We start from the raw sequence: 14782 nt of genomic DNA, 5'->3' as shown, positions 1-14782 counted from the left end.
AGATAGATAGATAGATAGATAGATAGATAGATAGATAGATAGATAGATAGATAGATAGATAATTAGGACATCAAAGCTGGCAGCCACTCTCCCTCTGAGCCTCATTCAGTCACAAACAGCTGTTATAGCAGCGTCCAACTGGGACACAAATGACACACACAAACATGCAGACATTTGTATTTGTGTGTAATTGTGGGTTCTTGCCTGGCATAAAATCACTACGAAACAAGCAACTCGGTGCAATAACCTTCAGAATTCAGAACAAATTGTGTTTGTCACAAATTCCCGTTTTATTTTTAGACCGCGTGGAGGTAAGACCTTACTGTCTGGTTCAGCACTATAAAATCATCTGGTGCGGGTTTCCTGCTGGGAAATGCTCAGGGTCTTTTATGGGCTATTAGCATAAAGGCCCATTTTCTCTTTTTGGGCCAATGGAGCTGAAGAAAGCAATTACTATAGTACCATACTGCTTGATGGGAGGGAGGGGTTCAAAAACAGAACAATGTGGCAGAGGGGGAAAAATGGCTAAGAGGATCACGGGGAAGAAAGAAAATGGAATAATGGGATGCCGGCGATGGTCATCTCAGATCAGTGACGCGAGAGTGACAAAATGACACACGTAGAGGCAGTTAAGAGAAACAAAAGAAGAGTGGCAGCCAATCCCAGCGCAGTGCCGAGACTCTCCCATCATCCCGTCATCCACGTTAATCTGTAAAACGATGTCGCGGAGCTCCATCTGTGACGTCACGGCGAATGAATATTCATCAGCTGAATGTGAGCTTCACACTTGAAACCATCTCTTTCATATTACACGTTCTTACCGTCCTCCCATTAAGTCGTATTCAGATTATATATAGGATGGAATCTGTGAGTTGCCAGGGTAAATACGCAGCATGTATGCGCAACATTACAGCAAAATCATTTCTTAGCTGTCACTCAAAATGCAGAAATATCATTGGACACTGACATCACAGCACTTTTATTCATGTTTGTCGTCCAAAAATGCGATTGCTCTCAGGGATTTCCAAATCATCGATCGTTGATTTGGCTTCCTTTGGTCCAACTGGTGAGCCAGATGAAAAAAAAAAAGAACAGGCATCTAAAATAAAACAATTTAAAACTGCAAAAGCTTAAATGGTTTTATGACTTACTCTTGAAAACAAACTAGTTGTACAAAATGTTGCCCTACCACCATAAGGTGACACCCAAGCATTTATAGCCGGTATGAACATTTTCAGGTGATTGTTCCTCAAAGGCTTTTGTAGTTTTTTGTTAGTTTCTTGTACTTGTAGTGCAGAACTTTGCTTTTTCCTGGCAGTGAGAGTGATTTCTCAAACCCTGGTTATACTGCATGCCTCGTCTCAACTGTAATCATTCCTCTATGTTTCGTTCATATCTGTAAAATCAGAAACATCTCTTTGACTTTTCCCAGGTTTTTCTGCCAGTCTTCTAGTTGCTGTTGCCTATTCCATCTCAGCTGCTATAGTTGTATCTCTTTTCTTCTCCAATCTCTAGTATAATTGAACTACAGGAAGACTGACCTGGCTTGGATAGGCTTAATCAACTGTGTGAACTTGTTGGGGAAGGACCAAAAGTTCCAACTCAAGCTTTAAAGTAACAGGATGCAACCATCTGACAACCTTCCTGGATGTTGCATATTGAAGACTTTAGCTTTGGGGTGTAGAGGTTTAAGGCCAGTTTGTGATGAAGGCAAATGTGTCGACAATCGTTCCTCAAAAGCAATCATAGTGTTCTTGTACACATGGAAAGTGCCATAAATAATTATTTGCATAATGAAAAAAGGGAACTTAAGGCTATGTGCACGCTAATATCCACCAGTCTTCTTCTTTATTCCTCTCCCCAGCAACGTTTTCCAGTTCCTCCTTGGGGATCTTGGGGATTCCTGGGCCAAATAAGATACATCATCCTCCAGTAGGTTCAGGTTCTACCTCAGAGTCTTCTTCCATTTGGATGGAAAACCCCCCAAAAAAGGCACATCCTAATCAGATGCATGGACCACTTCAGCTGGCTGCTTTCAAAACACAGGAACAATGATTTTCCTTCAAGCAGCCTGGATGTCCAAGTTCCTCGCTCCATCTCTTAGGTTGAGACCAGCCATCTTATTGACAAAACTCATTTTGGCTTCTTGTTCATGCGATCTGAAACTTTTAGTCACCATCCAGAGCTCTTGATCGTAGGTGAGGGTTTGAACAAAAACTGACGAGCTTAGCACTACATTAGAAATATTTGGCGAACACATCTTAAAATGGTTAACACATGACTATTCACATGTACCTTGCGTGCGAGTGCAGGTGTGAAGAAGAAGTAGACAGTTGATTGCTTAGTTGGAGAAAATGCTAAAGAGGAAGAAGACCTGATGTTTCCTTAAGCTGCTAAACAACAAGGTTAGCAATGCCTGTAATTCATTATATGCGTTGAATTAACCAGTGGTTTTCAAAGCTGATGTCGCATGATGGGGGCATGACGAGGCAGGATGCCAATTTAGACCCAGTCAGAAAGCAAACATGGGTTTTTGCATCATTCTTTCCAAAAGTCTAAACAGACCACTTGAGGTTTTCATGGTAAACAGGATCACCGCTGTTTCCAACATTCTCCCTTTTAGGACTCCCAAATCACTGGAGTAGTTTTGGTTTGAGGCATAAATGTTGCAGAAGCTACGTGTATTGAAATGTAAACGTCTGGGTGTGGACGTAGCCCAGAGTCACGACCCAGAGCCTACTTTCTGACTTCCACATCTCTCTTTACCTCACAAAACATCTCACCGCATGAAACTCGTCAAGGCTGTCGATTTTGCAAAGTTACAGAATTTGTCCTGGAGGTAGGAAGGAGCAGATTTGCCAAGAAGTTTACCGTTCAGGGTCTGCCTGAGGCTCCACAGGCTCCCGATACCGTCAAAGGAATGACAGACAGATCTTCGTGAGGTTATCTCTTCCCTTGAAGGAATACAACTTCAGTCTTATCCAGCTCGAGCTTTAGAGGGTGTCCACTTAAGGTTTTTTTTTTTGGCCCAGAACACACACACACACATTTTATCAAACACCTCGAATCTAGTACATCCTCCAGTCACCTCATTAACTTTTTCTCCATCCCTCCCATTTCCCCTCTTAACTCTCATCTTCCTCCCGCCCTCTTTTCCTCGCCGCTACTCGGACATCTGTGCGGCGACTGTTAGAGATAAGCAGTGGTTTTATCTATCAGGCAGCTAAATTCAGAAAACAGTGCGGCCGATACACATCTCATTCGTCTCTATGTGTGTGCAGATTGAGACAAGAGTGCGTGCACTGTATGTTTTCTCATCAATATTTGCGGTGCTTTTATCTCGTGGCGAAGTCTCTGTGTCTCTCTGATACAGATTAGATAGCGTTAACTTGTTGACAGAAGACCCACACATCACACATTCATGTACCACAGTCAAATAGAAAATGAACTCACCACAGGCGCTTTGAAAAGGTGACTCTTTATTTTCTAATTATTATACTGTATATAATATTCTTCATATAGGTAATCATATTTATACCATGTAAGTAAAAGTGTGCTTTTATTCACAGCATGTGTCCGTGTCAGACTGCTGTTAGTTGGAGGTTTACATTATAAAGTATACAGTGAAACTGGCTGGCAGCTATCTGTTTGTGTGTGTGTCTGTATTACGTGTGTGGGAGCAGTCGGTGTTTTCTGTGTATAGAAAGACAAATGTGAGTGCCAGCATGTTTCTGCATGCATGTGTGTGTGTGTGTGTGTGTGTGTGTGTGTGTGTGTTTGTAGAGGACTAAATATCTCATGATAGGGCTCAGAGGTATGGAGCAGGATAAAAAGCTGCCCACTGACGCTTCATCTTCAACCGTTCAACCGCGACTTTTAGGTGTTTTTTTTTTTTAAATTACAACCCAAATTTTGGGGGATTTTTTTTCTTTTAAATGCTACTCGAGGTTCCAGCTGCACATTTGACTTTAGGCTTTCGTTTTTCACTTTCATCGCTGCTGCAAGGAAACACTCCCCAAACCCCAGTGTGGCCCTTAAAGACACACAGAGTAACAGCTGTTTGCTATTTATTATCCTAATCTCCATCTGAACCGTTTCATCTTAAAGCAAAACTGCTACAATGCCTGCAAGACCCTGGAAAAAAAACAACAACTTTATGCTGTTTACCAGACCACTGCTACACAAACGATATACATATGATCATATAATATTTCTGTATCTTTTGCTCTGCTATTGTGATATTCTTGTTACTCTATTTCTGAGTGAAACACAAGTCGGTTCTTACAAATACAAATGTAGCAGACTCATCTCCTGAGTTTGTGCTCTGGCGTTTGTTTTCTAACAGTCCTCAGGTCAGTTTGAAATGGACAAAGTCAGGTCACAGTCATTTACCACTTACAGAGTTTCCATTTTCTGTTTTTCTGCTGTGAATAATAAGAGTTTACAGCTGTGCTAGCAGCTCTGTGAGGCTGTATCTTTGGTACAGCAGCGCTTTGAGCTAAATGTCAGCACAGTAAGATGCTCATCTTGACAATGTTAACCTACTGAACCCACAGACTGCATGTAGTAAAAGATGGACGTAGCCTCCGTGTTTGAAAAGTGAAGCCAATGCAGTAGTGTCTTAAACTTGCAATCTTTCTAACAGCCAGCAGGGGGCGACTCCTCTTTTTGCAAAGTGAAGTCCAATTGTATAGAAATCTATGAGAAATAACCCTACTTCTCACTTATCTGTTACCTCAGTAAACATTTCCCTGATGAATTTATGATCGAATTTGCTAGTTTAGAGACTTCTCAAATACAGCATGGTGTTTATTTGATAAATTATGGTTCCATTTGCAATAAAAATAAATGATAAAGTAGTTTATGCTTTTAAAAGATCAACATGGCAACTACCAAATGTAAAAATTGCGGCTTCAAAACAGGAATCCACAAATCAGTGGGTGACGTCACAGTCCATCTTTTAAAGACAGTCTACATTCACTGTTTTAGTTTAGCATATTAGTTTGCTAATATTTACTAATTAGAACAAATCACAGGCGAGGCAGATGGGGATGTCATGATTTTGCAGGTGATTGGTTGCAAACCAAAGTATTGGACAAATATGAAATTTGACCTGATGATGGTGCAAGATGGGATCGCTAAATTTGTTAGAATTTGTCCTGGAGGGGTCATGAATGTTTCCAACAAATGTCATGGCAATGAATAGTGTTGAGACTTTCACAAGCAGAAATCACAGGCTGAACCAAAGCAGTCCACTGACTGGCATTGCCGTCCAAAGAGTCACAGCTGCTAGCGTGGCTAAAACCCTGTAGTCTCTTCACCGTATCATGCTGAGATTACTCTGTGTTGCATTCACTGGTCTCAAATATGCCTGTTAGCCTGACTCTACCCATTACTACATGGCTCAGTAAAGAGTGATGGGCAATTTAGACTCTCGGGGGCATGGCTTTCTCAGAGTCTGACTGAAAACCAAAATCTGAGTGGTAATCCAATGGAAGTACATCACATTGTATGAATTGCCCTGTCATTCTTTTGCACATACCGATAAAAAACGATCTCAATAAGAATCTAATTTAGCATTACTTGTGATTTCACTTGTTTCAGGATGAAGAAACCTTTCACATGTCCTGTTGCTACCGCTCTAAAGCAATTTATGCAAGAAGAAGCCTGAATGTACCCGATGCAGAGCAAAACTCTCCAAGCCCAGTAAAACATCCCGGCGTTTTGGGCCTTTCATCCTTGTTCAGTGAACCGTGCCAGCCTCAGATATATTCTGTAAACTATGTAAACAGCACTGTCTGAATACAGGGCTTGAGGCAAAACCATAAAAAGCAGATTTTAATCGCTCTGTACTCCCTGTCAAAATAATATATGTAAAATACAAGACAGGTACAAAATCTCTTTAGCTAAAGGGATAAAGGTTGGCAACAGGAAAAGAGGCTTAATAGGCACCGAGGCCGGAATAATTCTTGAAATTCTAATCATAGATTCTTTTTTAGGGATCTTAAACCAACAATGTACCAGTCTAGAATCTCTCTATTGCCCTTCCCCTTAACATTAATTCTTTAATTGCAGTGCAAGTGGGAAGACCTCTCAAATTCTCTGGAAGAGGATGTTATGTGAAAACTCCTGTAGACAAATACTCAACAGCACGACAATTTTACAAGCAAATCCTACGGACCAAGACCTTTAGTTTGGCTAATTTGGGTGAGTCTGAGGAGCAGCAAGGCTACACCAGGCTGATTCAAGACCAGGTGTCACTAGGGACTCGATAGATTATTGTCTATCCTGCGAAGCCCCCTCTGCCGATCCTAAATCAGCCTCACAAACGTCGATGGCAAGGTGCGAAATGATTTTAATCTGAACAGCAGTTTTGCCAAAATATAACACCAAACAGTCCAGTCAGGCCTTTGTAAATGAAAGAATAAATAAATCCTCCAGAACCCACTGAATCCAAAACAGTCCTATTTGCTTGTATGGCTGCGTCTGCTGAGGAGTGATCGGGGCAGTTAGCTCTAAAACTGATCCCAACGCAACCATTGCAGGTCGTAGGGAATGCAGAGGAGGTTATACTTGGAAGCCCCATGGCTGATCTTGGAGCTGTCTGAAGGCAGGACAGGCAGGCACTGGGTGCATGGGTGAGGAGAGGCTAATTGCACGCACGCACACAAACACACACATGTGAATATTAACACAAACATGCAGGCACATAACTCCATCTGTAAGCCCTCCTCACACAGTAACCTTGTATGTGTTCGTGTATATATGTGTGTGTGTGTGGGTGTGTGTGTCGGTGGCAAGTGCAAAGTGTAGAGTGCTTATAGCAAGTGTTTGTCTCAGTACAATTCCATTAAAATTCACATTTCTTAAAACAGTTCTTCTTCTGGTCCTCCGTGTTTGATTAGCTGGCTCAGTGTACTTGAAGTTCTGTTGAGGAGCAACACAACATCGATGCATCGGTAACAGTTTGTTGTTTGTCTCCCAAAGAAACACTAAAACAGGACACAGTGATTTTTCTTTTTAACAGGACACGTTTCTCCCTGCACCGCACTGGGCAAAGCTGAAGCTGTGAGCGTGTGTGTGTGTGTGTGTGCTGTCTGAGTGTGTGTTTTTGTGCATGTTTGTGAGCATTAATGCGCATTTCTTTGTACTTACGAGGACTAATATCCCAAATAAAGCTTGTGAGAAACACCATTTTTCATTTTCTTGTACTTGTAGATTCTATTTCAGATCAAACTTCATATTAGTGACTGATAATACCACCCACAAGTTAGACTAATTAACCACACAATGACTAATATCTCGATTTGCAAGAAAAATATTCTTTGCAGCAAAGTAAGACAACTAAGCAAGTATTAGATCGCATCTTTGGGTATTAATTAAACAAAGACGAATGATGCAGGTACCCCGCCTACTGCAAGCTAATACGACCGGTTGTTTAGGTTTGAAACCCTGGCTGTCAAATTTTAGCATACATGAAAGATGGATATAACCTTTAGGTCTGAAAAGCAATCCCAAAGCAGAGGTGCCTTAAACCTGCATTCTCTCTAACAGCCCGCAGGGGGCGGCTCATTTGGGTGCAGAAAGAAGTAAGATTATATAAGAGTTAATGGGAAAATGACCCTACTTCTCACTTGCTTTGTTACCTCAGTAAACATTTTCTAAAGGAGTTTATGTTTTTAATCACTGGTTTCGAGTCTGCTTCTATATTGCATGGTGTTAGTTTTGTAAATTATGGTCCCATTTAGAGGACAATAGTCAGTAAAGCTGCTTTAAGGTGGGGCTTCCTTGTGTTAGAATGGTTGCTACCATACATTCTGTCCTCTCAGCCATAGTTACATCCAGTGTAAAAAAAACAAAATCCAAACTGGCAGTCCATAAAGCAACAAGTGACTGCGTCCATCTTTTTTCATAGTCTATGGACTAGAGCTGCAGTTTCAAGGTGGAAATGCTCAGCCACGGCGCTGACTGCTTGTTTTCACTCGTTATGTGTCTTCTAGCATGTAAAGAACACAAAATGAACATGTTAACAAGGTGAAAAAAACCAACATTTTTAAAAATCTTTAAATATTTAAGTTTTAGAGTGCTAAAAGTCAGGCTATCTGTTTCACTAGTTTCTGTGCTTAGCTAATTTCGCCAGCTGCTACCAATCCTTTCATCTAATTCTTGACAAAAAGTTAATGAGAACATTCCCAAAATCTTACTTTTTTTCTTATCCAAGAGGAGGTAATGCAAAAGCAACCTCTGTGCAATACAATTCAAACGTAATTGAATTTAAGCCTCTCCAACAAATTTATGGTGTTTCTGTTGCTGTCTTACACTGCTTGTTTTGGTCCTAACAAAAACTTTTGTACTGGATCACAGTGGGTTAAAGAGTCCTCAAAAGTACATTAGCTTGTGAGTATTGTTACTTGGAATGCATGTATAGTGTAAGTGTGTGTGTTGCGGTGCAGAGTGTCCCGCTGGCAAATTGTAAAGTGGCCTCTGGCACCAGTGAGGTGAGGTTTATGTCCATGAGAGATCGTCCGAGCGCTCCACCGTCTCCTCCTGTCAAGAGGCTTCAGATGTGACCAAAACAGTACAACCTCACAACCACATCAAAGTAGAAAATGAAACTAGAATAAGATAATATTAGAAAGACTACGACCCCTGCCTCCCAACTCTGCTCCCTGCAATCAACCCAACTCCCTCCCTCCCCCACCCCAATGAATAGATTAATAACTATAATATGTGACAGAGTTTGTCTTCCTCTGCACAGTGGCACCTTTAGAATAGAATACTTTTCTACTAATAATACAATTATTTGTTGATATCAGAGTATCAAAGCTGTATGGTGGTAAGAAGAAATGGTCTCAAAAAGCACCCCATGCTCTATTGGAGTAAACATCAATACAGCTCAGGCTTACGGGCCCACGCACCCTTGTAAGGCGTCTTTAATGTAGCAGTCGAGTGTCCCTACGGAGAACAGAGATTAGGGTGCCGTTTGAGACTCGATTGGAGATACAGCGAATGTAAGCACTGGAAGCAAATGGATATGGCATGCATGGTTTGAATGGTCAATGCTGACATGGCTCATGGATGGCAGTTCTGAACTTTGACCCCTGACAGACCTTTCAGGATCTGACGGGCCCCTGATGTTCTAAGCTACATAGCTACTACTGCTGAGTCAGTAAATTCTATGCAGAAAAAGAGTACTTACAGCAGCAAACCTATGGATCTAAAGCTAACCTGGAGGCCGTGATACACAGGAGACGTTTTGAGTAATATTTGGCACCAAGTATGTTTAACCATATTTTGCTAATATATGCTTGAATCGTAAGCAATTCAAATAATTCTTGATTAACTCATCCTACCTTTGCTTAAGGCAATATTCTTCACCTCTAATTACTTCAAAAAGTTACTTATCTAACCTAATGATAGCCAAAAAAGTAGCCGAGTAGAAGAGTAAAGTTTTCTCTCGCTCTGCTGCTCTTTTGCATGAAGCGTGTTATATTATTGGTTAGCTATTCAGCTGGTTTAAAAACGGTTGTTTCTGTGCAAATGTACTTTGTCTTTTCTTCCCTCCCTCCCACATTACACCCTTAAAACAACATTGCTGCAGTGCTGAGCATAAAAAGCCCTTGTGTGCTCCTGTCCTTTAAAAATTAAAAGCCCTTGCTTGGAGAAAAGCAGTTTTTTTTTTTCCTTTTTTCCCTTTTCACAGCCCATGACAACTGCTGATGTTGTAGTTAGCTTGCAAAATTAATATTTACACGTGGAGGACAGCAAGAGCAAGTCCACAGCGATGCGCGTTTGTCCCTTTAAGCTCCATTTATGGCGTAAAGGACAGGAGATAAAACAGCAGCATCATAAATTAAACAGTGTGACTGAGGTTTAAAACATCTTTTTATTATCAGGGTAATAGCTGTCAAAGTAGTGCGTGACGGTATCAGCTTGGTGTTGTTTCATGTTTAGTTTATACAAAACAGTGCAGTGGTGGCTAGGGGAGTTAAAAAAAAAAAAACAAAATGCATTTTTTTGTCCTCCCCCCTCTTTGAGTTACACTTGTTACTCACAGTCCCAGAAACAGGTTGAGAAAATGCTGTGAAAAAAGTTGCTTGTGTTTCCGCAACTCTCCCTTTCTCTGCTGTATGGCTATTTTGCCGTCTTGATACAGCCTTTTGAACAATCGATTGTTTTAGCATTGCTTTTTTTTGGGCTATTTGAAAGTGTTGCCATAGGATGAGAGATTTATCTCTTAATTTGTTGCCTCTTGCAATGGACACAGGCAGCAAAATGCAAATAATAACACATACCAGTTCAGTAATATTACAAGAAAGCTCTGATAAGTTGCAGTTGTGTTATTAAAGCAAATGTTGAATTAAGTGTCAGTGGTACAGACACGTTTCTATCTTTGAAAGTCAATCGCCTAAACACCTTTTTTTAAACTTCACAGCTAAATTGTTGGTTTATTAAACTATAAAAATGAGACTGAGCTCCTCTCATCTCCTCTTTATCTCCCGCGTCTACGTTGCTCTTTCCAGGACTCGGATCACATGGCTAGTCGAGTCTTTTCCCCCTCCCCAAAACTTTTCACCGCAAGTAACCTCACATTCACGTGTCTGATCTAGTTGGATGGAAATGTATTGATTCTTCTCCAGAATCCGTCACGGTGAAAACTGAAGGGAATATGATAATTGTTTGTGCCTGTCACAGGTAGGAGACGTGGGAAAAGATGTGTTTAGGCTTATGTTGTGTGAAAGCGCGCGCGTGCGTGTGTGTTTGAGCAGATGTATACAGTAGGTGCACATGTAAGGGAGATAAAGAGGAGCGAGGAGGCTGTGAGTGACAGCTGAAGGGATGGAGCAGAAATGCTTTGAATAACGGATTTCTTCCAATTCCATCTAGCTATCTTCAAATTGTGTGCCGCGTGCACACACACACACACACACACACGCGCACGCACACACACACACACACACACACACACACACTCAGGTCCTCCGGTGAGAGAGAGATGCGTACTTTAAACTGAAGTGAGCATTTTTCTTAGTGTTTATTTCTGCGGCGCAAATTTTGACAGTTGTTCTGGCAAGTAAAGACAACTTTATATTAAATTCATCTGAAAGATATTCACCAAGAGGTAGTGGGCAAACAAAAAAAAAGTCCATCTCTTGTTTGTTTAATGTCTTTTTGGCACTGCCTTAAAGCATATTCACAGCTCAGCGGTCTCCTCTCCACAGTACCCTGAACCAACAACTTCTAAAAACCTTTTACTACAAGCGACACCAACGGAAGACAGGACCTAAATCTAGCTGAGTGTCCCCTTGAAGAGAGGAAAGACGAGGGTGAGAGGATGTGCGGAGGTGTGCCAGTGAGGTGGGTGAGTTATGGGGCTACACAGAAAAATGTGGAAGGTGAAAGGTGATACGTGAAGGCCGACAGACAGACTGACAGATGAACATCTGATCATCTCTTTAAGTTTTAGGTGAAAAAAATAAATAAATCAAGATGTGTCAGAAAAGAGACGTAAAAGGAAGCACCAATGGATCTAATGTTACCATCTAAAAGAGATTCATCAGTTTTGCTGAATTACACCTGTTCTACCCAGCCTCTAACGCATGATCTGCTGTCAATGTACTCTTTTCCACTCTTTAAAAACCGCTATGCAAGTTTAACAGCTGACCTGCGATCGGAGCGATGGGGGTAAATGCTACCAGCTCAATTCAGTTTCAGTTCAGACACTTGTGAAGTGAGCTTTCCCATGATAAAATCAATCAATGTGAAAGGACTGTATATACAATATGTATAGAAAACAATAAGTAGTGCCACAAATGAGCTGTGATAAATGGACACACTACATCTTCAGTTTATATTTTGAACCCAGCTGAACTGAAAATGAATCAACCCCTATGTGGAGGTATTAACTTCCTCACTTTTAAATAGTATCGTAATCAGAGAGTCAGCTGGGAGCTCTAAGGCTGTTCCCTTCATTGATCCAGCTCTGCTGATGTCCAAAAGGTCAGAGGTCAAAAGGTCAAAGATCACACAAAGTCTGTCACCTCTTTCCTCATCTCTTCAAATTCACATTAGTTTCATTTTTAGGAGAAGTTGCCCCAAACAGGAAACCACTTAACGATATGCTTTGAAAGTTTTTGCCAATCCTGTTTCCCTCCTTGAGAAAAATGCCAGAAAGTCAATTTATGGACATAGAAACTCATGAACATAAATTGAATATGCCTTCATATATAAGGAGTCACAGGTATAACTACAGTGATATGTGGTGAAGTGGAGTTGGGAACAACTTCTCCGTCAAAACTGACCCTGCTACAAACACTGAAACTCTCACAGGGCTCAGGATTCACAGTTCAAAGGCTAAAAGTTCACAGTTCACAGTCATAGATTATCAAACCCCCTTTCCCACCCCGCAACCCTGTGTGTCCCCTGCTTTTGCTCGCACCTCCCCCTGTATTTCTGATCATCCAACTCTTTGATACTCTGATCGGGCGATATCTACAGCCAGCACCTCTCAGACAGGCGTGGTCCTGCGGTTGGGGTCCTTGCTGTAGTCTTTAGTGAGCGTGCTGCTCTGGAGGAACTCCCTCTCTGAATTGAGCAGCCCGCCCATGCCGCCACCTGATTTGGTGCCAGCGTTGCCGGCCTCCCGTGGGTTCAGCGTGTACATGGGCATCTCGGAGGCAGCGGGCCCTGTGTAGCCACCTTTGCCCAGCGGTGAGGCATCGCGGCTGGGGGCTTCGGAGGAACGCACACTGGAACGGCGCCGGAAGCGGTAGCGGTAGGACGGGATGCGGCTGAAGGCGGACTTCTTGATTAGCTCGGTGCGGGATTTGGCCCGTAGCTTGCGGTGCTTCTCAATGAACATGTGCACGGCCAAGACGCCCACCATCTCAGCCATGATGAAGGAGAGGGCGCCGAAGTAGAAGGACCAGCCGTAGGAGTAGGACTTCTTGCTGTCACTCTGACCCGGGTCGCCAGAGTTGGCTGAGATATATACAATAATTCCAATGATGTTACTGAGGCCTGAGAAGAAAGAAAAAGAAAGATATTTCAGGGACGTGGTTCAATGTTCACTATGTAGCCTGGGAAGTCCAGGGCTGCCATCTTTCATCTACACGCTAAGTGGAAAATGAGGGAATCACTACTGTTTCCACCAAAGGTCCAAAGAAATTCAAAACATATATCTTAAAACTCAAACTAGTTGGTGATCAGCAGTGTGTCTTCAGGTTGAGAACTGATAATTGCATCTTTGCATCCATCCCATAGCTAACTTACCACTCCAAATCCAGAGAAATAGTCCTTTTAGACACTACATAAGTCATATTTGAAAAGCTGAGTTGCATCTATTAGTGTAAACTGGCACTATTGCAGTACCTGCTGTCACAGTCAGTGGTTAAACTCTGCTATGTAACATTACAGAATCTTGGCTTGTTCGATATTTGCTCCTATGAACTAAACATGTTATCTGATTAGGAAGTCACAGAATCGGAGAATCCATAATTTCTCTTTTCATAAAGACAACCTCAAACTCCATACTGCCCTTCCTCAGGCACTTAGCAATACACATATGGAGGAAAATCTTCAGAAGAAAATAAAACGACAAAGGATGCAGATCAGAGAAATAAAAAAAACAAATGCAGGGAGGAAGTGCAGATTGACAGAAACACTGGAGAGTCAGCGCGCAGCTGGGCTCTCTTATTCCCGACCGACGGTCCAGAGTACAGTGTTCTTGTAGTGTGGTGGAATTCACAGAATGGGAACAATTAGCAATCTGTAATTAACCAGAATCAGTCCCACACTATTGTGGTAAATAATTACCTATTTGGCTTCATGAATTTACTACAAGACCCAGTAAGTACCCACACATCACATTCAGCAGCAATTACAGTCCTTTGTGTGTGTGTGTGTGTGTGTGTGTGGCAGCCGCATGAGCATTGAGTGTGCATGTTCTGAGACGTTCTGTTGTGTTTGTATGAGCCACGTATACAGTGAACATACAGTGTATGCAGAGAACGGCTGCTGCAACGGTACACTTCCACTATAATCAATGAAAATTGGCTAAATTGGGTGTGAGAGCAGCATGTAAGGGCCTGCTTCAGCTAATGTTGTACTTCCCTCATCTGCAAGTACGTGAAAGTCTGAGTGACGAACAATTTGATGACTATACAGTCTGCACAGTGCAAGTTTTAGTGCGCATTCATGGAATATGTAGATACCAGGCTACTGCCACAGACTGACAGCTGCACAATTATGTCCGAAATGATAATCGCAATTGGTTTGATTTATACTGAGACCTTGATTATCATGATAATTAATTGATATTAGGGACAAATTAATCAATAAACACAGCACTGGTTTCACTTCTATATTGTGTGTATTCCTCCTAATGAAGAAGACTTATATTTAAGTTTGTCTTCAAGTAAATTCATTGGATTCATCGGAAAAACACTGGATTTGGACATTAGCTCAGCAGCTGTGCCTAGAGAAGCGTCTAGTCTCCTCACTCAGTTACTGCAGTGTTTACACCTCACAGATGAGTGTGACCAAAATGTAAATGTTCATTTAACTGTGGTAAGACAAAAACTTCTTCCAACTGTTTACTGACATTTTATATGCTTGTTCCTATGCTTGTTGTTGGAAGGAAAAGAATCCTATCTTATGCAAACAAGAAAACTTAATTAAAAATTTTTTGGGCTGACACCTGCCTTATTTAATGACATCGTAAATATAAACGTTGACTTTAATATAAATTAATGTAAAAACCTACATTAAACTGCTTACCCAG

At 41.6% G+C, this 14782-nt stretch overlaps 1 protein-coding gene across 1 annotated transcript in view; it reads right to left on the bottom strand.

Annotated features, from left to right (window-relative positions):
- Positions 1-12508: 12508 nt before the first annotated feature.
- The window catches only part of LOC103374742 (voltage-dependent calcium channel gamma-3 subunit-like), a 33923-nt gene continuing 31649 nt past the window's right edge, over positions 12509-14782 (bottom strand). Inside the window, exon 4 of the mRNA XM_008304880.1 lies at positions 12509-13020. Within this exon, the coding sequence (XP_008303102.1) occupies positions 12509-13020 (512 nt within the window). The remainder of the gene's footprint in view (positions 13021-14782) is intronic.

The sequence above is a fragment of the Stegastes partitus genome, unplaced genomic scaffold (assembly GCF_000690725.1).
Source record: "Stegastes partitus isolate 25-593 unplaced genomic scaffold, Stegastes_partitus-1.0.2 Scaffold2344, whole genome shotgun sequence".
Taxonomy (NCBI): domain Eukaryota; kingdom Metazoa; phylum Chordata; class Actinopteri; family Pomacentridae; genus Stegastes; species Stegastes partitus.
This window is presented reverse-complemented; position numbering and strand designations above follow the sequence as displayed.